The sequence below is a fragment of the Centruroides vittatus genome, unplaced genomic scaffold (genome assembly GCF_030686945.1).
Source record: "Centruroides vittatus isolate TY-2023 unplaced genomic scaffold, ASM3068694v2 contig_1154, whole genome shotgun sequence".
In the NCBI taxonomy this organism is placed as follows: Eukaryota; Metazoa; Arthropoda; class Arachnida; order Scorpiones; family Buthidae; genus Centruroides; species Centruroides vittatus.
Window position 1 is genome coordinate 337,816 of NW_027120741.1, and position 23,595 is coordinate 361,410.

Sequence of the window (23,595 nt, forward strand, 5' to 3'; positions counted from 1 at the left end):
GGTACAGTACATGGTCGCATTACTGTATACTCCTTTCCTCTCTATTATTAGTCTCAACCTTGTACGCTAAGTTATTTTTCTTTGACATCTTATTTATTGAATCTGTCTCGTACAATGTTTGTTATGATTACATAGCAGAATTCTAACTTTTTAATAATTAAAGAAATTTTATATAGCATATTTTCATAGCAATTGTTTACCTAACACGTCTTCATTTCGAAAAAAAATTATAGAAAAAAATAACACGAACGTTACGAAGACCAAAATTTCAATTCGAAAACTCTTTGATTGGACTTGAGGATTAATTCTTACGAAATTATTTGAAATTTATAAGTTTAAAATAAGTTTAAAATTCATTACTTTGAAAGTAATGAATTATAAACTTAATAATTATTTTTACTAAAATTTATTCATTTTTATTTGTATAACCGTAAACATAACATTTCATTAATTATAATTAATTTAAAAACAGAATTAATATCACTCCTTGCACTTTTATGTTAATTTATAATTCACTTATCACTTACATTAACATTTATAAGTCTAAATATTAAATATTGGATTTGATCTTGTTTTATTTATTCTTGAAAGAAATATTTATTGTTATTAAAGTAGAATATTTTTATAATTTAAAGTATCAGTCGGATTTAGAATCCAAATATTTATATTAACTTCAAGTTTAGAAAAAGTTTTTACTTCCATCGTCTTCACTGGTTGCCAAGGTAACATTAGCGATTCAACCAATCACTGACGAAATGTCAGCGCAGCAATTAACTATCCTCTGCTTTAGAAATTTGTTGATGTTTCATATTTATCGTTTGTCTGCCTTAAAAAAATCGTTTATGTATGTTAATTTATTTTCTTATTTATTCTAATAGTATCGTAAGAGTACATTTTATTTGGTATTTTGCGTTTTATCACACGCTAGACTAAATTTGGGCTTGTCGAATAGAAATTTCGCCTACATTTAGGCCAAATTACACATAAAATGAATAAAAATTTCATTTAGTCAATTACTTTCTCAATTTAGAACTTAAAGTTATTCACTAAAAGGATGAAGAAGAATAATCTTTAAATTTAAACACTAAAATCCTAATAAAGGGCTACCTATGCATTTATTAGGCGTACTCTATATATTAGGCCTATAATTTTTAAAATACAATTTCAAATATTAAATGTAAAGTAATAGCGAATATATTCTGTCAGTGGCGTACCTGACACCCCCAAAGAAAAAGGGGAAAAAACTAGAAAATTTTCCAAAAATATTTTCATAATTAGAATTCACTTTTTTATTTATATTATGTAGTGTCTTCTATTTCTATATTACTTGTGAATTAGCAGTCACATAAAATGGGATTTTATTGAATTCGCATTTAAAATCTTTTATTCGTTCAACTCTGTTCCCCAAGATTAAATTCTGAATGCGCCTGTGGGTTTTGTAGTCGTTATTATTTCATAGCTAGTAGAATATTATTTATATTAATATTATAATAGGAAAAGGATATGGCAAGAATATTTTATTGCCATAACTTCTTCCATAAGATGACATTTTTATATTTACTTATTTTGGCTTATATTAATTCATTGAACTTTCTTTAATTAATAATGGGAGTTTTAAAGCAGAAAATAAATTTTGATAAATAATAACTTTCAATGAATCTTTGATTTAAAAATATATGTAAAAATATTTTTTTTACTTAATAATTGGAAACAAATGAATTATGAAAAATCCTAATTATTATTTAATATAGCATTTATTGCAAATCGATAAGAGTTTTTTTACGTGCTGATGGAGCTACTTCGATTTTTATTGCTTTAAACCGATATTCTATTTTGTTTGCTTATGTGAACATACAAATTATGCTAACAAATGATTACAAGCTTATTAAATTGTGAAAATTAAGGATTGATAGTACGGTATATGGGTAGACATAGAAGTGGATTTACATAGAAGGGGATCTACTTAAGCCCTGGGCCCCCAAGTGTCAAAGGCCTACAAAAATTGAATTAGCATCATAAATTTTTAATACTTTTTCATTAACAATGAGCACTTATCGTATAGTAAAAAAAAGTTAATATTAATAATATAATAATGATGGTAATTTATAGTGTTATTTATTTTATTGTGATCAATTGATTTCTTAATCTAACAAAAAATGGGGCCCCATTGGACTTCAATAAGCCCTACGCCCCGAAAAACCTAGATCCGCCCCTGGATAGATAAAATTACATAATTTAGTTGTACATTTAGGTTTATAAACATGTATAATAAAGAACTATACTTATCTACAGAAAATAAACTTGAAAATTAATAGTTTGATTATATTAATTACGATAAAAGTTTGTGATGATTTTATCGATCTTTAAAATAGTGAACAAATAAGCTAATTCTAAAAGTTTTATAATTGCAGTTATTTTTGATTTAATTCAATATAGTATCAAATGATATTTATAAATAATTTATTATTTTATGACGCTGTTCTACACAATGAACAAAAATTAAATATAATCTACCCTAATTAGACGTATAATAAATAAGAATATATTTATAAAATCAATATATAGGCCTATCAACAAAATATATGAAACGAATTTATTAACACAAGTTTTAAAATTATGAATAGAATATAATTTTGAATAAAGGAGTAAATATACACAGTATACTTATTCAAAGAATTAAACTATTAGAAAATAATACATTTATTTAAATCACGATTAATGAATCAAATTAATTATAAAATTCAGCTAATCGTACTTTTATTTATTATTGAATATCTTAAAATTATAGAAAGCTTGCTTAATTTCTTATTAAATGTAATTGGCATTAACATTACAGAATGGTTAGAATACTGATGGCTAAATATTGAGATTTTAATACTTTCGCTAAGTATAAAATATTTATATAGCAATTTTACAAATAGTTAACTTTATTGACATAAATTTTGATTAGTCTATTCAATAATTTCGATTACAGCCTATTCAATATTTATGATTTCGGTCATAGAGTTTTATTAAGATAAAAATTAATGAAATGAATAAAGTTTAAACTCTGATTATCTAAATAATTACTTAAACATGTGTAACAATGAGGCAATGAACTTCTTTTCACATATTTTCTACTTTAATCTATATTAGTAGTTTTATATTAATATAAAACTAAGTTACCTAATATTGTTACATTAAAAATGCTTATTTATTAACCATTCAATATTCAATGATAATTGTGTTAACAAACATTATTACTTTTGTTATTTTCGATTAGATTATTTATAACTTTCTATATTCTAGCGAATTTCAAATAGTTAGATTCCGGTTTGCTTCTGGTAGATTTTATAATAAACATGGTTCTTGTAAATAGAATAATTTAGTTAACTTTATGTTTTACACATGACTACAACGTTTAAATTCATAATAAAGTAACTGTAATTAAATGAAAATATAAAAATTAATTTTATACAATAAAGAACTAAAATGAATAAAAAAATAACTATATTTCTAAAAAAAATTTTTAAAGTTAAAATATAGAATACAGTCTTTGAGCTGTTTACGATTAAATTTTAAACAATAAAGAACGTGTAATATACGAAACTAATAAATATATTAATGCAGAAAATAAACACTTATTTGGAAATAAATATGTTCGACTTACACTAAAAAGTAGTTAACGAATAACCAATTATTTATTAATTCCTTATTTATTATCGGTATTTGTTAAATCAAATATTAGCACAATAATGTTTCCATATATAAAGAATTTAAAATGTCTAAAAATGTGCTAGCCACATTGCATCTTGTGTACGTGGATTTCACAATAATTATACATTTATTAAATATTTAAAATTGGTTTGTTTACATAAAAGCAGTGTAATATTTGTTTTTAAATGTCAGTAATTTTATATATATATATATAGTTTTGGTCATTTGTTAAAAGATTATTTCACCTATTTGTCTTATTGAATACCAGAGAAACCGATATCAAATAAAGTGAAATATTTTTACTTCATTCAAGATGAATACTTTATAATTTTGAAAATAAATTAATATAACACTTAGTAATTTTTACTTTATTCATTTTATAAATTAAGTATCAATGTTGATGTTAAAGATTGAATTAGTTTTTAACCACATTTTTAATTTCAAGTTTACCTATTTATCTTTTATATTTAGTTCAGAGAGAGGTTTGTTATTAAAAGCGTGAATTATTACATTTGTTTTTAAAAACTACTAAACTATCGATCATTTAAGAAATTATATAAGGTTTCAAATATAAAGTAATAATTTTGAATTGATTTGAGAAAGAACTCTAGTAGTTACTAGAGAAAAAAAAAAAGATTTTTCACATTTTTTATCTGCGAAATTTAATGATTTATGGAAGAAATACTATGATTATAGTCATTTTAATAATGACGTTTTAAAACGTTTCTAGATACAGAAGCCAGAAGAAAAAAGAAGCTTACAGAAACGACATAGTTAGATTTTAAATTTAGAAACTATTAATAGACAATGTTGTTCAGTACAATAATTTATTCTAACTAAATTATTAGTATTTTTTTTTTCTACTCGAAAATAAGCATAATCGATTTTAATATATTTGTATATTAAGTAATTAATATAATTAAAAGTATAGGTTATTTCTTAATATGTGATTTAAATCATATTTTTCGCCAAATAGAAATTGGCATAATCCTACATTGAAAGCCATTAATTAATAAAGATAGAAAATTTTGTATGTTTTTGTATGGATTATTGCTTAAAAACTAAATTAGATTGTTTTAAAATCTAGTGAATAATAGCGAAATTATTCGTTGGTAAATATGTTTATTTTTTTTTAACTTAAAATTATATTAGTTAAGTTTTAAATTAATATAAAAATTTATTCTAAGTTATTATTATTGAATTATAATATTCGATACTAGAAATTATGTAATATTTTTTATTTTGTTATAATAGATATACAGTAACCTACATAGATGGTAAAGTATGGTAAAGCATACTAATAAAACTATTAGAAAGGCTACTATTTTGCAACAACTTACTCCATTAATAGCTAGTACAGATGCATCTATTTACCCTATTTATATAATAACCTATTTCAGAAAGGAAGGAATTACTATAATGTGAATTTTTGTATTACGAAAACAAAGTTTATTATATATTACGTCTGGATCAATTTGTTATATTGAAAAGATAACGTTTATTTTTTGAATATCTTTAAATGTTTAATGTGAAAATTTATATTTAAATTAATCAAAATATTTTCAAGGTTGTTTTCTAAATAATACAGCTTAAAGTTTGAAAAATTAAGAAAGAATTTTTATAATTGTTTGCCTCTCTTTTCTGTAGCAAAAATCTGAAAATTATATCTCAAAAAGTTTGAAGAGAAAAAATAAAATAAGAAAATACAAATAAGGACTGTAAAGCCTGTTCGAATGATAAAAAATGACAAAATCTATAACCTCTAAGAACACATAATTTATCTTATCTTTACTAAAACGTAGTAAAATAATATCAAATCCTAGTTAACATTTTCTATACCTATAAATTGAAAAAGAAAACCTAAATATTCAAATATTCTAACAGATTTTAATCGATAAACATCCAATAAAAGAATATTAAAGTATAAACATTAACTAGCACGGAGTTTTAGAATCTCTGTTAATTAATATAAAAAATATAACAACAAAATATAGAAATATAGCTTAGATCTTTAAAACAAAATTGATTTCAAATATAAATAGTTTTAAAGCATGCTGTTTTATAAATGAGAGAAAATTAAAACACTTATAGCAAATAAAGTTATAACAAAAAAAGAGTTAATTACTTTAAGTTTTCTTTAAATTTAAAATGATTTAAAAAGAAACGTAAAATGGCTATTTTCATATTAAACATGCAAAATTTATTGATAGTCAAGAGAAATTTTTTAAAATATTTAATTGATATCATGAATAAAAAGTATGACTAATATCCTGAAAAATAATTTTTAAAAAACTTAATTTTCTTTATTTTGATAAAGCATTATAAGACAAATATATATTTTAAAATAATTAAAATGTAATATATTTCATACAAGTTTAGTGATTATATGAAAATCCTAAAGCATCATTAGTTCAAAATAATAGTATTGCGAATTTCTATTAAATATTTTGACAAAATTACGCAATACATAAATAATCAACACATAAAAGTTTTATTGAGTCGAAAATAAAATAAAATACACCGCAGATATTGATATAAATAAACATTATAACAATAAATTGAGCATATTCATTAAAAATAGAAATGTGAAATTTTAGAATTCTTATACTTATATTATTTATTTATATTAACGTAATTACATAATAGCATTTTAATGATTTTAATACAGCTTAATAAATTTATAAAAGACCGAAGGAAATTTTATTTTATAAAATTGGCCAATTTCTTTAATTTTATATATTTACGTAATATAGTGTACTAAACGTATATTCAGTAATGAAATATGTACAATTATGCACTAAACTAACAGGGAAACTCTTCCTTTTTGTGAATAAACGTTTAAAATAAACAAAATAATTATATACTAAACTTAATTTTATATTTTGTCCTAATATAGTTATCGGCTGAAATATTTTACACATGTAATAGATTACATGTGTAAAACTGGGATATAAGTTGACTATTCTTAATTATTTTGATTCTTATACAATTGTAACTTTGTAACTTAATTTGAATTTAGAATAAAACATTACAAATTATAACTAACACCTAACACTAGATACATTATGATATTTATTACCATTTATCTATCACATATAAATACAGAATAATACGTAAAACAAATCAATATAAAGACAATTACTGAAATATTGTTTTGTGTTAAAAGATAAATATGACAATATCTTGATAAAATAAAAAGAAATAAAAATATCTTTTGGTTAATTTAAACTCTATGGGTCTTTTCGATTGTTTTTTTATAACATTACTAATAATTTATTTTAGTAATAAGTTAATAGTAGTAAATGAAATACTAATTGTATCTTATTTTATTAGTATTTATAATATTACTAAAATATTCTAACTTTTTCCGTTAAAACAGCTTTCTATTAGGCCTACATGTTTTCATATTCAATATTCTAAGTAAGTTTTTAACTGAAAGTATTTAATATCAATACGTTATTTTATTAATATGGGGACAAGAAAATAATTAAATATATTTAATATTGTATTAATATAACATAGAGTTGTATTTTTATAAGAGGGCTGTATTATAAAATATAGCTAACAGTGATGATTGATTATATTATTGTTACTTCTTTTTTATTGTAGCTACTGTATGAATCTAATTCCAATAATGAAATTTTATATAAATAATAGATAGCTATTACTAGATTCTATAATATATTTTTTAGATTTCTAAGAGAAATTTTTTCTATTAAATTTTAAAAGAAAATTGTTGCAATAAATAATTTATTTAGTTACAGATTACATTTGTTTTACTATATCATTATCATTCCGTTTTATGAATTTTATAAAAATGTTAAAATATAACGAATTTTATAACAGATAATTCATTACTATTTATTTAATTATTATTTATTGTTATTAATAATATTTCAAAATTGTTTAATATGTAGTATTAATTTTCTTTTTATCAATATAATTAGTTATAAAATATTTAATATTAAATTTAGAATATTTTCTTATTTTGTTCTGGCGAAGATTTCATAACGATGTCCAAATATTATTTTATCGTATATGTAGTTAAATGAATTGAATAATCTGAACTAACTAAATGAATATTGTGAATGTTTTAAAGTTAACATTCTGTTATCTTATATGTTATGAATTGAGACATAAAAAGTACTGTTTAAAAATTGCTTATTCGTTTTAAAAGGGATATAAATCAAACCTAATTTCATATGAAATTAATAAAATAATTACATTAAGTATAAAAAAAATCTGATAATCATTTTAACTAATATAATAATTTTATATTAATTGAAATAACTGTTATTTATATATAATCTAGAATATTTTTTTTATAAATGATATAAAGCATAAAATAAAATTACTCTTATAGACCTAGTTCAGTTTTAAATTATAAATACAAATGATTATATAAAAATAAAATAAAAAAATATATAAAATTCAGATTAATCTCATGAAAAATTTAGATACTTAGACTATCTAATTTTGTTACGAAATTTTATAAATAAGTTGTAAAATAAACTTCTGATTTTAAAATATATTATAGTGTAATTAAATTCTGATTCGGATCTTTTTTTTAAATATTAACCGATTATCAGTTGTCCTAGTCATCAAACACAGAAGTAAGTTAGAATAAAACGAAAAAAAAAAAGTAAAAATAATAACCGGCTATTAGATAGCTGAAGTAACTATACATTTTAATTAAATAAATACATAAAAATTATACATTTATTACATAACATAAAATTAGTTTTACTGGTTAACATGGAAGTCAGACTTTTCCATTGTGGACATTCATTTCGTTTTATTTTAGCGGGTATCTATCAAGAATTTATAATCATATTTCATTAACATTATGTTTTATAATCAATTATTCATTCTAATTATTCTTGTGTAAATAATAAAATCAGCACAAATTTGCTAAAAAGTATTTAAATTCCCCGTAAATAGATATTCAGATGGACACAAAAATTCGTTACCTACATATTTGTAATAAGGATATTTGATTGCCATTTCATCAATAATCCAATCTACTATTATACATCTATATAAATTTAAAATGATAATTTCAACTTTTTATCTTATAATCTGATTGTACTGTATTAAGTTTGATAACTTTCATTTCGATATTGCTTAGTTTTTGTAATAAAATTTATAATTTATAATATTAATTTCATTTATTTTTAAATTAAAAAAAGTTTTTATCTTTTTTGATGTTGAGCTAATTACAAATAAATATAAAATATTTAATCTTTCTAATAAAAATTACATCGTATTACAGTTCGCAAATTTTCATTTTTTATATTAATAGTTGTAATAATCCTTATTATTGTTTTTATTTTTTAAATTATGTTTTTTAAAACTATTATAAAGGTAAAAATAATATAAGAAAAAATTCCTTTTGTAAATAAATTTTATTTGATTGTTTTTATACATTTATTCGAGTAAAAATATAAAATTTTTACTAGTAAATTTAGTAAAATTTTATTAAATTGCTATCGTAGAATGTATCAAATAGGCTTATTTCAATGCTATTATAAACAACTTATTATTAAATTCGTCTAAGTATCAAAGTAGATATATTATATTCCGATTTTTATAAATAAATTGTTTGTCTGTAATTAAAAATAAATTTTGATTTAATTAAATAACTAAATTGTATATTTCGTTAATTTAACACTTTAAATATTATAGATTTATTCGCTTTTAGTTTTACGTAATTACTGAAAGTGCTTAAATGGAATTTAAATTTTTAAATTTTATTTTTTTGTCATTTAAAATGTAATAAAATTAAAATTATTTATTTAAAACACTATTTGAATTACGCTGAATGAAATATTGAAACCTGAGGAAAAAAAAATTGTCTGGTGCAAGCTAGTCTAACGTGTTAGGTTATGATGAGTTCCCACGATGTATCTCCTGAAAGATAAGGAAAGTCTGGCATGTTTTTTCTACGACTAGAGAGAGAAAGAGAGAGAGAGGAAAGGGTTAAACATACAACCCTTTCGTCCCCTTCTCGTTGAAAGGTCAAAAGAAAGATCTTATAAAAGACCGTGAGAAGTTCTCAGGCTTTTTCCAGTTTTTTCGTACTTGCATGGAAATGAAAGGATGATTTTCAAGAAAGAGACTTCCATTTGCTGTCTTATCGACAAACTTCTTGTTATTCCTATAAAATGAATGATCACCTAATTTTTAAATACTGATTTCGACTTAATAATTTTTTATTTAAAGATAAACTGCAACTTATTATAAAACTGGCCTATATATCACATTCATTTTTTATATTTAGTATTTTTTTTTATTTTTATATATTATTATTTCTTTTTGAATGCTATTAATTATTTCGTACCTAAGTTTATATAGGTCCTAATACGATAATAAGAAAACTATAATAACAATTTTCAAGTTTTTACAATAGATCATTATTCTTATTGCATCTTTTATAGCTTATTTTTCAGAATGGAACTTTAAGGTAATTAAATAATTTATCTATTTGATATGAAATATGAATTAGAATAAAATTGTTGTTTAATGATATTGATATTTCAGTTACGCTATTTTTATGTATTTGGCAAATAATCTCACTGTTATAGCCGTTTATAATTAATATATAAAATGTAGACCAGTTCGTTATAACTTTTGTTAATAATGTTAAATATTAGCATATATCTAATTACATCTAAACCTATAAACTAGGTTATATTTATTTCATTATTCAAATAAAATCTTTTCTGACTATAAATTCTGTGAAATTTATATCTTAAAATCATCTCAGTAGTCCGATTTTGGCGTACGCAATTTAAATTTCATTGTGAAATAATTAAAATTTTAATAATGCACAGTATTTTTAATTGCGAAACTTATAAAACAAACATCTTTGATAAAAAGTTTGTTGGATTATTCTAATTTTTATTTAAAAAATAAATAATTAATTATTTTTAAAAGAAAACATACAGAGATTAAAAAATTACAATATTCAAAATTCTACTATAATTTTATAAACTAGATTTACAATTCGATTTTTATTATTCATTAAATCATCAACAAAAATTACTTTGAACGTAATTATATTAAGTAAATCAATCCTCAAATTATTCTTTACATTAATTTAAATTGTTATAAATTTATATCATTATTTAGATAAAATAAAGGAATCTAGTCAATGAAACCAATGGGGTTTTATTAAATTAGAAAATAAAACATGTTCTTAATTCTTATGCTTTCCATGTATATAATAATATTATATAAAACTCACTATAATAATTTACATAATTTAATATTAAAAACTATTTTGAAATTATCTTGAAAGTTTTGTAATACGGTACTTAATAAATTTTGTGAATTAAAATTTTAGAATCCTTGTTAAAAAAATCTTAACAGGTTTTTTTATGAATGGTATTTTCACTTCATTACTTCTAATGTTTGAAAACTTAATTTAGCAAAAAAATTCATTTTTAATTTGTAAAATAAAATGTTTTAATAATTTAAAAGCTTTATTATTATTATTATTATTCTAATAAATTAGGATGATATAATAATAGATATCCTTCAAATTATTATAAAATAGTCTATAATTTATAATATAAATGTACTTTATTTTTTAACAACGTATTTAAATGAATAAACTTTTAATAAATTCGATAAAGTATAGGCCTATTCTTAGCCAAATGAACTATTTCTTTGAGGATTAAACAAAACATTTTAAAAATATTATAAACATTAACTTTAGATATTTTTTATCTAATAAAAAAATTAAACATTTATTACAGAATTTAACTTTTTTTAGCAATTTTTTAATTAAGCTAAATTTATTTAAAAATTAAATAATCGGTTTTAGCTTTTTAATATTGAATTAATAATTCAACTATTGGTAATAGTTATCGCAAATTTAGATCTATATTTAGATCATTTAAATATTAATGATATCATAAAAAATATATATACATATAGGCCTATTGGTGTATTTTCTTTCTTTTTAATGAAACAACAAAAGTTTAAAAATCAATTATAGTAATAAAGTAAACAATAGAACTGAATAATATATTAGAAATGGACTATTTATCCGAATAAGGGATAAATAGAAATATTTAATTAGCCTATAAAGCTGTTCCTAGTCGTATAGGTATAGGCCTGTACGCTTAAAGATGTAGTACATTCATATTTTATTAATCGAAAGAAAAATCATTGCTAAGTACTTGAAATACTATTTAAAAATACTTAATAATAAAAAAAATTCTATGATAGCATTAGTAAAAATTTTGACCTAAAAAATTATATGCAGATTGGAATTGGTATTTTAGAATAGCTGAAAAAACATACTTTAATGTTAAAACAAATTGTAAGCCATAAGAATGTGTGTAATTAAAAATTAAATTTTGTGAATATTCAATTTTTTCTATAGCATGACAGAATAAAGAATGTGCAAAAAAGATATTCTACTAAAAATATTCGAATTGTTCCAATTTTTATTTATACTAATTTAAAAATTATAAATTTTTGAATACATGTTTTAATATTATTTTAATCTTCAAGTTTATGCATAAATGTTTAGGTTTTATACATATATATTTAAAGTGAAAATATTCTTTGCCTGAAGAATTTGGCTATTTAACAGCAGATAGGTTAGAATAGCAGTGATACCCAATGTAATATCTAAACATTTATAGTTAAGAATAATTCAAAAAATTATGCGATATCAATTATTTAAAAATTTAAACTGAAAGTTGGGCATCACTGAATTTTGCTATAAACCTCTTCAAACTTACCTTCACAATATTAAAGAAAAAGCTTTGAATATATTTATTTAAAACATAGACTAAACATGAATTTTTAATTCAAAAGTTATATAATTTATGTATATATATTATATATATAATATAGAAGGACAAACACACCCTTCGGGTAGAATTCCTACCTCTAAATCCTTACTAATCCTCTTCTTGTTATTTTGACATTTGGGTTCGAAGGGTGGCAGTGTCTTGATGAGCATCTCAGCGGCATCGGACAGTCGCTGTATTTGACATTCAACAAGTACCGGCGTTAGCGATATAGGGGACGTTGGCTGGCCGTATTCACCTCCGCCCTTCGGAACAACAAAAAATAGAAAAAGGTCACCCTTTATAATACGTCCAGCCGTCCCATTCGCTACATCTTTGTATCAATAAAAAAGCTAACTACTTTAAAAACCTAGCTACAAAATAAATTGAACACTAGTTTCCATTCTGAAAAATTACATAACCGAAAGAAATTCGACCATAAAAAATTAATTTAAAAATTATCTTAACTTAGGGAGATTGGTAGCAGATAATTTAAAAATATTTCTAAAGTTAAAATTTTGTTGAATACATTTGCTTCTTTTAAAACTATGATTTTTTTTGAATTAATATGAATTCAAAATTTTAAATTTATTGAATAAGGAAGCAATGATTAGTTATTTGCCTTATGAATTACTAGTCATACGAACAAAAGAAATGAAGCAAGCAAACAATCCTGCAATTTAAGGCGGAGTTAGCAAAACTTAACGCTATTGGGCATTTCGATAAATAAAACAAGGACATACTAACCAACGGGAGTAAAGAAGTTTCGGGATCATACTCCAGGTCGGCAGGACAACCCCACATGTGGTCCCGTTGCTGATAGGATTGAGGATGAGGGTAGGGAAAGGAGACGAAATAAAATCAGCTCTTGGTTTTTTTTTCTCTAAATAGTCTCTCTTGGCTGACAGACATGGATTAGGAAAATAAAATTTGGTTTAAATAATTGTTTACTAAATTTGTTTTTCTTCCAGACAACCATGTCCATCACTCAAGATATGACGTAATATTAAACAAACGATAGTAATTTAATTTTATTTAGTAATTATTAAAAAGTGCTAAGCTAAAGATAGCATCCCCAATCAAAGATTTTATTAAATGTAATTTTAAATTTTATATTGCTTTATTTAAAATATAACAAAAATTTTATCAGTTAAATACGGAAATTTTGTGTTTGTGAAAAATATATATATATTCTTATATATTTATATTTTATATTTAACCACTAAAAAGCCCGTTAAAGATTATATTTGAATACGAAATTAGATCCGTACATTCTCTCCATAGTGATTGGACTATGGGAACAGATGGCACATACACCGGTATTTAAAATTCAAAATAAATACCTTTATTCTTATAATTACTCCTAATCTATATACATACAATATTTCTTTAAAATATCTAATGTAGCATTAGCTTTAAATTTTTAAAATCAGACAGGACAGGTTAAACTATATATTTTAATCTACAAGGTTAACAATGAATTACCTTTATCACAAGTTTATATTTAATAGTAATTAGAATAAAATAATTACATTTGTTTTATAATTAATTGTTTGATAACCTAGCTACCTTATAAACTAAATCTACAGTCAAATGATAAATTTTAATTTTCTAACTAAAATCAGATTTGTCGCTCTGTCCGTTGTGAATAACAATCAGAAATAGTTGATAAACAAATATTTAGAATAAATTTATGTAATTGTTTAAAATAACTGCTTAATAAATACAAATTTGAAAGTTACATTTAAAAAAAAATTAATTTACAGTGAACAAAATAACTATTCTTATAATAAATATAGAATTCTGTTTGGGTCTAAATCGTTCAGCTTTAAACCTAATCAGAATTATACAAAAATATATGATTACAAAGTAATAAACAGCTTTTTGTATACTGAATGTCAACCAAATTTCATCTATTCAATCAATTGTTTTTAATCGTAAGATATTCGTCTAAAATACAGGTCTGTAATTAATAAGCCTATCTTAAGCGATAGTTGAATAGTTATAAAATCTGCCTAAAGACTAATTAATCAATCATTCAATCTTACTTTTTATAATATATTTATTAACTTTGAAATTATAATTTTAGAACAAGTAACATTTAAAAATTTTTAGACGTGTTATACAGTATATAATCTATGCTAAAGAAATTTTTCCCATCATTAATATATATTATTAATTTACATAAATATATGCTTATATCGCCAATTTTGATCATTAGCTCATTTACTTATTATTTCATTAGAAATTCGGAAATGTATTAATGCATTAATTTCGATATCCTCAATAAACATACATATATAAAAGCTTACTATATAAAAATAAGTCTTAAAATACATTTATATATAGATTTTATGTATTTAAGCTATCTATAAAGTTTTAATTCTTTTTATATTGTAGATTTAAACCACTTTTTAAAGAGATTCATGAACCTGTTATTCATTAATTTATTTTCTATAATATTACACACAAAAGATTACAATTATTACTCAAAACTTTATATGAATTTTGATAAGTCTTGGAAATGGATTTTCATGTAAGAATGCGTATAATCTTGTTTTTTTAATAGATTATCATTTTATTTCAAGAAATTATAATATATAATTTTATGTAGCCTACATTATAATTTTCTGTTTAGGATCAGATAGTCTTCAAGATTTATGAATATTTCATAGTATCATTTTTCCATATTTTATATATAAGTTATATAAATTATATAGCCTATAATTATAAGCTGATGTTTTCTATTTCTTAAATTAAGAATTTAAGAAATAGAAAACATCAGCAACATGACAGTTTGAGGATGCATTTTATTTCTATAAGCGATGCATTCTAGCCCTGTTTTAATTAAAAAAGACTTTCATTGTTTAATAATTAACTATTAAAGAATTCGGTCTTAAGACCAAAAATTCTAATTTTTTAAAATGTTTATATCAATATGGTATTCATTATATTTATTATGTTAATTAGATAGAATCATGCTTTCGAATCAGTAAAAATTTATGAACCTATAAGCGAGCCTGGAAATGAAAGCCTGGAAAATGAAAATATAAGCGCGAGTCTAATATAAAATTTATAACTTTACATGCCTGTTTAATATACTGTAATGTATTTACAAAATGGTCTAAAAGTATTAGTGTGAACTGAAAAATAAATATATAATATAAAGACATTTTTTTTTTGGCCTTCTCTTATTAGATAATATTGAACTGTGTGTGTATATTCGATTAGTTGTTTGCTGCCTAAACATTATGACAATCTTCCTACTGTTTATTTTTTTCCCTGCTTAAACTATAACACATCATTTGATAGAAATTTTGACTTTTCGATATGTTTAATAAAATATTTTTCAAAGAAACTTCTGGTACTCATCTCATTATGCTACAAAGCTTTCTCTTTATGTATACAGTACTTTTCAATTATTTTTCAAAACTGAAAAATCTGGATTTCGATGCTACTACTATGGATTTTATGTTTCCTTAGGACTCAATAAATTATTTATTATCGCAATATTTTACGTTCGTTAATAGATGTATAATTTACAAATAATTTTTTGATATCTTAATACTAGAAAATATAAAAATAAATTAGTAACCAAGCATAATTGAACTAATGTCCTCAATAATACATTTAAAATATAAGTTAGTTTTATTATCAATATTCTGATCAGCTGATATTTATAGGCTTAGCTTAGGAGTTGAAAATATTATGACAACGCTAGAATGAAATTACTACTCAGAATTGTTTGTAACTTATACATATTAAAACTTATTACTAACATTAAATTAATTAATTTTTGTAAAATTTTAATATACTGTAGGTATATGATAGAGATGTATCATCTTTTTGTTATATTTCTTTAAAACGTGATGAAAAGATATCTATGTAATAATCAGTAAGATAGTTTATATCTAATTTTTTTATATTTACTTATTTATTTATCTATTAAAAATTTTAACAATTATTATTATTAAATTTAAATTTGGATATTTAAATTACATGTAAACGATATCGCAGTATTTATTTCAGATTTAAAAGTAGATATAAATCAGCTTACTGATTTCTAAGTGATCGACTTGTACTCATTTCATAAAATTTTATTTTACCGGTAAGAAATTTAAATATATAAATAATTCACATTAATTAATTCCGGTTCTAGAAATTTATTCTGAATTTTTTCTTTTTTTTATATAAATTTGATATTTATAACACGCTTATTTATTCAATAAATTAAATAATTATAAAAATTAAAATGATCTTTATTCGCATATCAAATGGACGATGTATTTATTGCAGACGTTTAATTTTTTTCTTTAAATTTCAATAGCTTAACTATTCGTTTAATTTAAGGCCAATCTAGATATTTTGTGTATATTATATTAAAGCTATAGGCCTACTTTAATCTAGACCTGCATAAATTGTATTTGGCTAGACCTCCTGTAATTATTTTATTAATCTTCTCTTTTTTTATTATGATGTAAGCACAAATATAGTACTGATATACTCTCAGTATATGAGACAAAGAATTTTGAAATTCCTTAATAATATGAACAAGCGAAATGCAATAAATTTTAATAGATTAAGAACACGAAAAAATAAGACTTCTGAATCTGTTACAAGTATTGTAATACCCAGAACATAAATAATAATTTAATAAGTAGCCTATATTTAGTCTGATAATATTTTCAATTTTAGAGTTCTATAATTTTCAAATATTTTACTTTTTTTTTTCAGACATTAAAATTCTCATAGCAAATAATATAAAATTTGGTTGCAGATTATATAATTCAGACCTATTCAATATTTTCATTCTAGACCTCTTCATAAGTTTATTCATCTTATGTTTCAAAATGATAACTAAATATACAATAATAATAATACACATAAAATATCCTATCTGTATACTAAAATTGATTATTTTCATAGAACATTAATATAATAAATATAAACAAACAAAACAGACAAGTAAAAATATGTCTACATTAAATTAAACCTAATCATATAATTAAAACAATAAAACAATATTGAAATAAAATTTACAATAAATAAACGTTGAAAAGAAATTCTATTAATTTAATCATCTATGCCATTGGCTTATTTAAAAACCTCTTTTTGTGTAATTTCAGATAATTTTACAAAAAAGTAAAGTTTAATTTAGCCTATATACTATAATTCAAAATAAAAAACCATGTAGTCTTGAATTTAAAAATATTAACATTTAATAAATTAAACATTTTCATTAAGTTTACCTATATATTTAATGTATTATTTGATTAGTAATAATGTAGATCTAAATTTAAATTATTTTAATTGGGAAAAATTGTAATAATCCATTTTGAAATATTGACTTACATATTCTTATTGGAAATTTTCAATTTTTTTTTCTTTTTAATCTTAAGTCAACTTATAGACCTATTTATATAACATTTCGAAATATTATATTTAGTGATTCTCACGATCATAATGAAACTGTACTGTAATGAATCATTAGATCAGTTGAGATAGTCTAATAAAATCGGTCTCCACTTTTACCTACGTGGACTATCTCAACTGTTCTAATGTTTCATTGCATGTTAACTCATATGGGCCTATGAGAAACAACGAAACTAACAGTTTTCAAAATTTAATCTTTTATAAAAGGTTGAAATAATAATAATAATCTCTTACTATACATTAATAAAATATTGATTGTTACGAAATAAAAATGCTACCAGAAGTTTAAAAAGTACGAAAACCCGAAATAGTTTTTATTTAATACTTTCTAGTAGTTTCAGTAATTGGGATTTTTGAGGTTACATAATAATTTTAAAATATGCGAATAAACCATTTAATCAATTTACAGCTTTTGAATAATTATAATTAAAGAATTGGCTTACTTAAATGTTTTATTACGTATGTCTTATATTGAAGTTACGAAAAGTAAAACTATTTTGTTCGAAGAAGATTGTTGTTAACCATTTTTAATTTTTTTTCTAATCGTTCATACAGAAAAACAAGAAATAAAAGATATTTTCATTATTTGCAATATCATAGTGCCTACATGGAAAATCGAACCTGAAGAAAATTAATTATTATTCAATTATTATAACCTCTGTGACAAAATAAACAAAAAAGCAAGAGAGACAGATTATGTGTTGTGAATTATAGGTCAAATCAATCTCATGACATTATTTTCCAAATGGAACGCACATAGTTCAGTGGTCTATCAAAGACTGTAAATACTCATCATTGAAATTATAATTTTTCTTTTAATAAATTTATTATTTTTGTTTCTCTATTTTCTTTCTGAAATAGTGCATTCAATACTTTATTTCTTTCTTTCCTTTTCAATTCAAGAAGAATCTCCAATAATTTCATGGCTTCTTAATTTTTGAATAACTTATGTTTCTCCTGTTCTTCTTACTACTATCTATACATTTTTCTTTGAACTTTATACTCTCTTTAACAGAGAAATATCATAAACATTTACTTTTAGAAGCAAAATTAAATGATTTAATAATCTAGGGTTATTAGATCCTGAGAACACAAATATTTTGTCTAATTTCTAGACTGGTTTTTGAAGAAATAACATAATTAGTAATTTAAATTATCTTTACTAAATAATTCGCTGTTAAATGCCATATTTTTTAATTCAAATCGTTTTTTATATATCTTAATCATTTTCAGTAATTAAAAACCAAAATTGTGTATTCCCCCCCTGTGGATTAGGCTAAACTTCTTTTGTTAAACATTCAAGTAGTCGTGCCTTTTGAACCGATCTGATCTAACTTTTCGATTTTATTTTATAGTTCTGATAAAAGAGTTTATCATGTTAAAAGAATAACTAAAAATTATAAAATAGATAAACTATTTTAAGATATTATTGCCAACATTTAGCTGTTGCTTTATTTTTCTCGAAATTTAAATGAAAAGTAAAATATCTTCTATAATGATTTTTACTTACATATTTAAAGGCTTAAACTAACAAAAATGATTATATGTAGTTTTTTAGAAATATTAAGAGAGTTTACACGCAGGCTTACAAAGGCGACACATGGCGAATTCACTGTGTAGCCTATAACAGCCTAAATTAGATTTTTTGAGATTTTATCCATAACAACCTTTTGTGTATACGTGAAAGTTCTAAACATACGTAATATAATTTAAAAATTAATTTCAGATAATTTCAAATGCTTATCGTTTAAAGGAGACCCAGGATTTATCATTATTTCAAAAAATAAAATTTAACTAACAGTGTTTTATAGTTTAATGATGTCTAATCTCAAGATATATACAGGCCTGTGCATATATATTTATAAAATTATATAGGCCTAGAGTCTTTTTGGATGATACAAAGGGCTTATGATGTAACAAACTATATCTTTATTTTTGTATCATATATTAAAAGAATGTAATAAATTGCAAATATTTTAGACCAAAAACACGCACAAGACTTAAATTATAAAATTATTTTCATTATAATAATTTACTTATAATTTATTCTTGAATAATGAATGATATAGGCTATAAATTATATAAATTTTTTTTTCTCTCAGATTGTTAGTGTTGTAATGCTTATTGCTTCATGTAACAAGATTCAGCCTATTACTAAACTTTTGTAAATTTAATAAAATAAAAAAGATTCATTTATTTTTATAATTAAATGTGTAATTAAGAACTAGTTATTTATTTTTCTAACAAATTCTCTTAAGTAATAGTAGGCCTATGTAAAACTAGTAGTTTTGGAAATGTACAAAAATCTAAAAACTGGTAATACTGTATTTAAATAACAAAAACAAATTAGCAAGACTATAAAATAGTATTTTATGTGAGATTATAACATTTTATTCAAATACATTTTATTATAATATTTATTTCAGATAAAAATTCTAGGTTTGAAAATTTATTCATTTTAGAATGATTAAACCTACATTTTTATTTAGGCCTAAAGCCTAATATATTATAGTGACAATATAGTGCATATAATTTATTTCGATCCCGACATTCTCCCCGTATTTTTGAAATATCAACCTTTGTTATTCAATTATTTTATTGTTTCGCTTTCAAATATAGATTGTTGTATATAACTGTTTTGTAACTTAAACCTCATTTAATTAATTAAAAATTACTAACTATAAGTATCATTTATATATTTAAGAAGCTTAAATTTTGATATCATAAAAGAAATATGCTGAATCTAGTCATCATACCGACTATAAAATATTTTAGAAATATTTCAAAAATATATGTAGGCCTGTGCGTATAGTTGTACAGTGTAGTACATTTTTAGGCCTAAAAATAATATTTATAAAAAATTATTGATTTCATTTGCTAAACCTAAAATTTATAGATTGATGTTTATATCTTACAACCTAAATTATATATTTATAGGCTATAACGCCTTTGTTTTTATTTTATTTCAGCTAAAAAATAATTTATGGATATGAGATTGATCGTCAATATATTTTGTTCAGTAAAATATACCTGGTTTTTCGAAATAAAACCATATGTTTCCCTAGCATTTTTATGTCTCCCTTGTTTACAGATCGTAGATTAATAATATATTATAGATTAGAAAAATCGCACATTTCAAATGATGTTATGATCTTTTTACGTGTCACGTAAACATAGACAATTTAAATATTATATGCAAGTATCCCTCGAGAATACCTTTCTTTAATGCGATATATGCTGCTGCTAGAATTTTAGACAGAATAATCGAAAATATAAATTTTCGAATATATAATTACTTTGTTTCATCAAACGTACTGTATTGTACTGTACGTAAGCTATTAATTAATAGTAAGCAACTTAGCTATATTATTAACGATTATCCTAATATGCAAACAAAAATGTTATGGTTTATTTTATATTACTAATGCTGAAATTAAGTCTAATGTTTCTTTTTGACGAGTAGAAGAGAACAAAGCAGAATATAAAATATAGTGAACTTAAGAAGTTTTGATATGTATCATAGGTTACAAAATTTGTGCATTTTATTTATTAAAGAAAATTAATAAGAATTAATTAACTTAGGCTTTTTTTTAACATACTAATTACAAGATAGACAGTCTAAGATAAACCTATAATATTACTTGTAGGTTTATCTTAGACTATATTGTTTTTAAAGATGCGATAAGAAATTAAATTCTTCTGCTCTTTATGCTTAGCAAGTGCACTGCTTTGTAAATTCATTATAAAATAATAATTACTATTTTATAATATTCATTAATTAATATTAATATTCTGAAATGTAAACAGTACAATCTTACGGTCTGTAATGTCGCAATGATCTAATGTAGGCTACTGTACAGTACTTGTCTTATCACAGAATATGTAAACTTTTAAGATAAAGATGTTAGAATAAGATATAAGATATGCTGTATTCTATTCTAGACAATAATGTAGATTAAAGCTGTTGATTAATTTACATACGAACTTGCGCAAGATAGTGGAGATGGCCTAGCCGATGAAGCATCCAGCCTTATGACATCACAATGCGGATTCGTGCCTTGGTGAGTTTTGTGACTATCTCTTTTCATTATTGAGACCTAAAGCTTCTTTCCAATAAGAACTTTGGAATAATTTGAGATAAAGACGGTTGGACACAATTTTAGCCATATTCTCTCATTTTTCGGCTGAAACATGGTCGGATCTATATGCTTGTTGTCCGCAAGTACTCTTGCATTATACGGAAGAGACACTTTTATGAATTTATGCAGAATATATAAATTTGCAACTTTTTAATAAATTGACGTTTTCTTCTATGGGATCAATAATATCCGAATTTGTTTCATTTGCTTAATTATAATAATAGTAATACTAAATCAGATGTAAAAAGGTCAAATAATAGTCAAACCGCAAAAGAATGTAAGCCTAGGTTAAATAAATGCTGTTTAAATTCTCAAATTACTAATATATCGATGTCAGATATTTTAAATGAAACATTTTATAATTAGAAAAACAAACTTCGTATGAAAATATGCTTCGGAAATATAAAAATATCCTTTCGTCAACCTTACTATCTAAACCCATAAAAACATATCTTTAAATTTTTGTATTAAATAATGAATTGTTCCACTAAGAAGCAACTACGTAATTCTTCTAGAAACCTGTAAATAATGGGCGAGTGTTTTGTTTCATTAATATAAAAATGATTGTCATCTAAAGTAATTTTGTTTAGTCTTGAAGTAGTTGGCTATTTTATACAAAGATATTTTTATTTCTAATTATGTGTCTGGTAAAATATTTCAGATAAAAATAAACAAAAACTGAAATCAAATTCAATTCGGCATACTTTTTCCTTCTCTTTTCTTGATGAAAAATTTTATTTTAAAAGAGATGATATAGGCTAAACCTGCCATTAAAACATAAATAAAATTTAATGTAATCATTACTAACATTTAATGTTAAAAAATATTGTGTGTAAACAAAATTATTTACTGTATTTACTGAATAAGCTAAAAACTCAAATCGTTTTACCATAAAAAAAAATAATAATAATAGGCCTAATAATACAAATATAGCTAAGATGTCGCAGTCCGTTTCTTAATCTTCGCAATATTTAATAGCATTTTATTCAGGAAAATGAAAAATAATTTTAAAAAAATCGAATATAAACATTATTTTAAAAAACTAAGTTAGTTATTTAAAAATGTTTTTTTGCATTCAATTCTCTTGATTGAAAGAAAACTAAAAATAAAAACAAATTCTTATATCGTGACACGATAAAATATTTAGATTGATGGTAACAGGTTTGTCAACTAGAAAATAAAATTTAAAAAGTTTTAAAAAAAATCAGAAAATTATTATTTTTATCATTAAAGATTTGAGTAAACCTATTATAACTTAATGTATGAAAATCGTTTATGTTAAAATTTTAATGTATTTTCTTCAAAAAATACTTAAGTTGTATTATTAATATATTAATCTGTGTATTGTTATATATTAAGATTATATAATTATTATATTTAAAAATAAGTCTACATCTTAAATTATGCTAATATCTTGTCTACTTGGAATATATTCAATTCCGAGAGTGGAAAAGAATAATCTCACTAAAATGGAACAAAGATCAGCTGTCATTTAAAATGCACTCTGATCTAGCTGTCTA

General features: G+C 22.4%; 1 protein-coding gene across 1 annotated transcript in view; it reads right to left on the bottom strand.

The window, feature by feature from the left end:
- Positions 1-23,595, bottom strand: part of LOC136979121 (uncharacterized) — a 190,057-nt gene that overhangs the window by 69,147 nt on the left and 97,315 nt on the right. Inside the window, 2 exon segments of the mRNA XM_067275049.1 lie at positions 12,602-12,769; positions 13,251-13,319. Of these exon segments, the coding sequence (XP_067131150.1) occupies positions 12,602-12,769; positions 13,251-13,319 (237 nt within the window).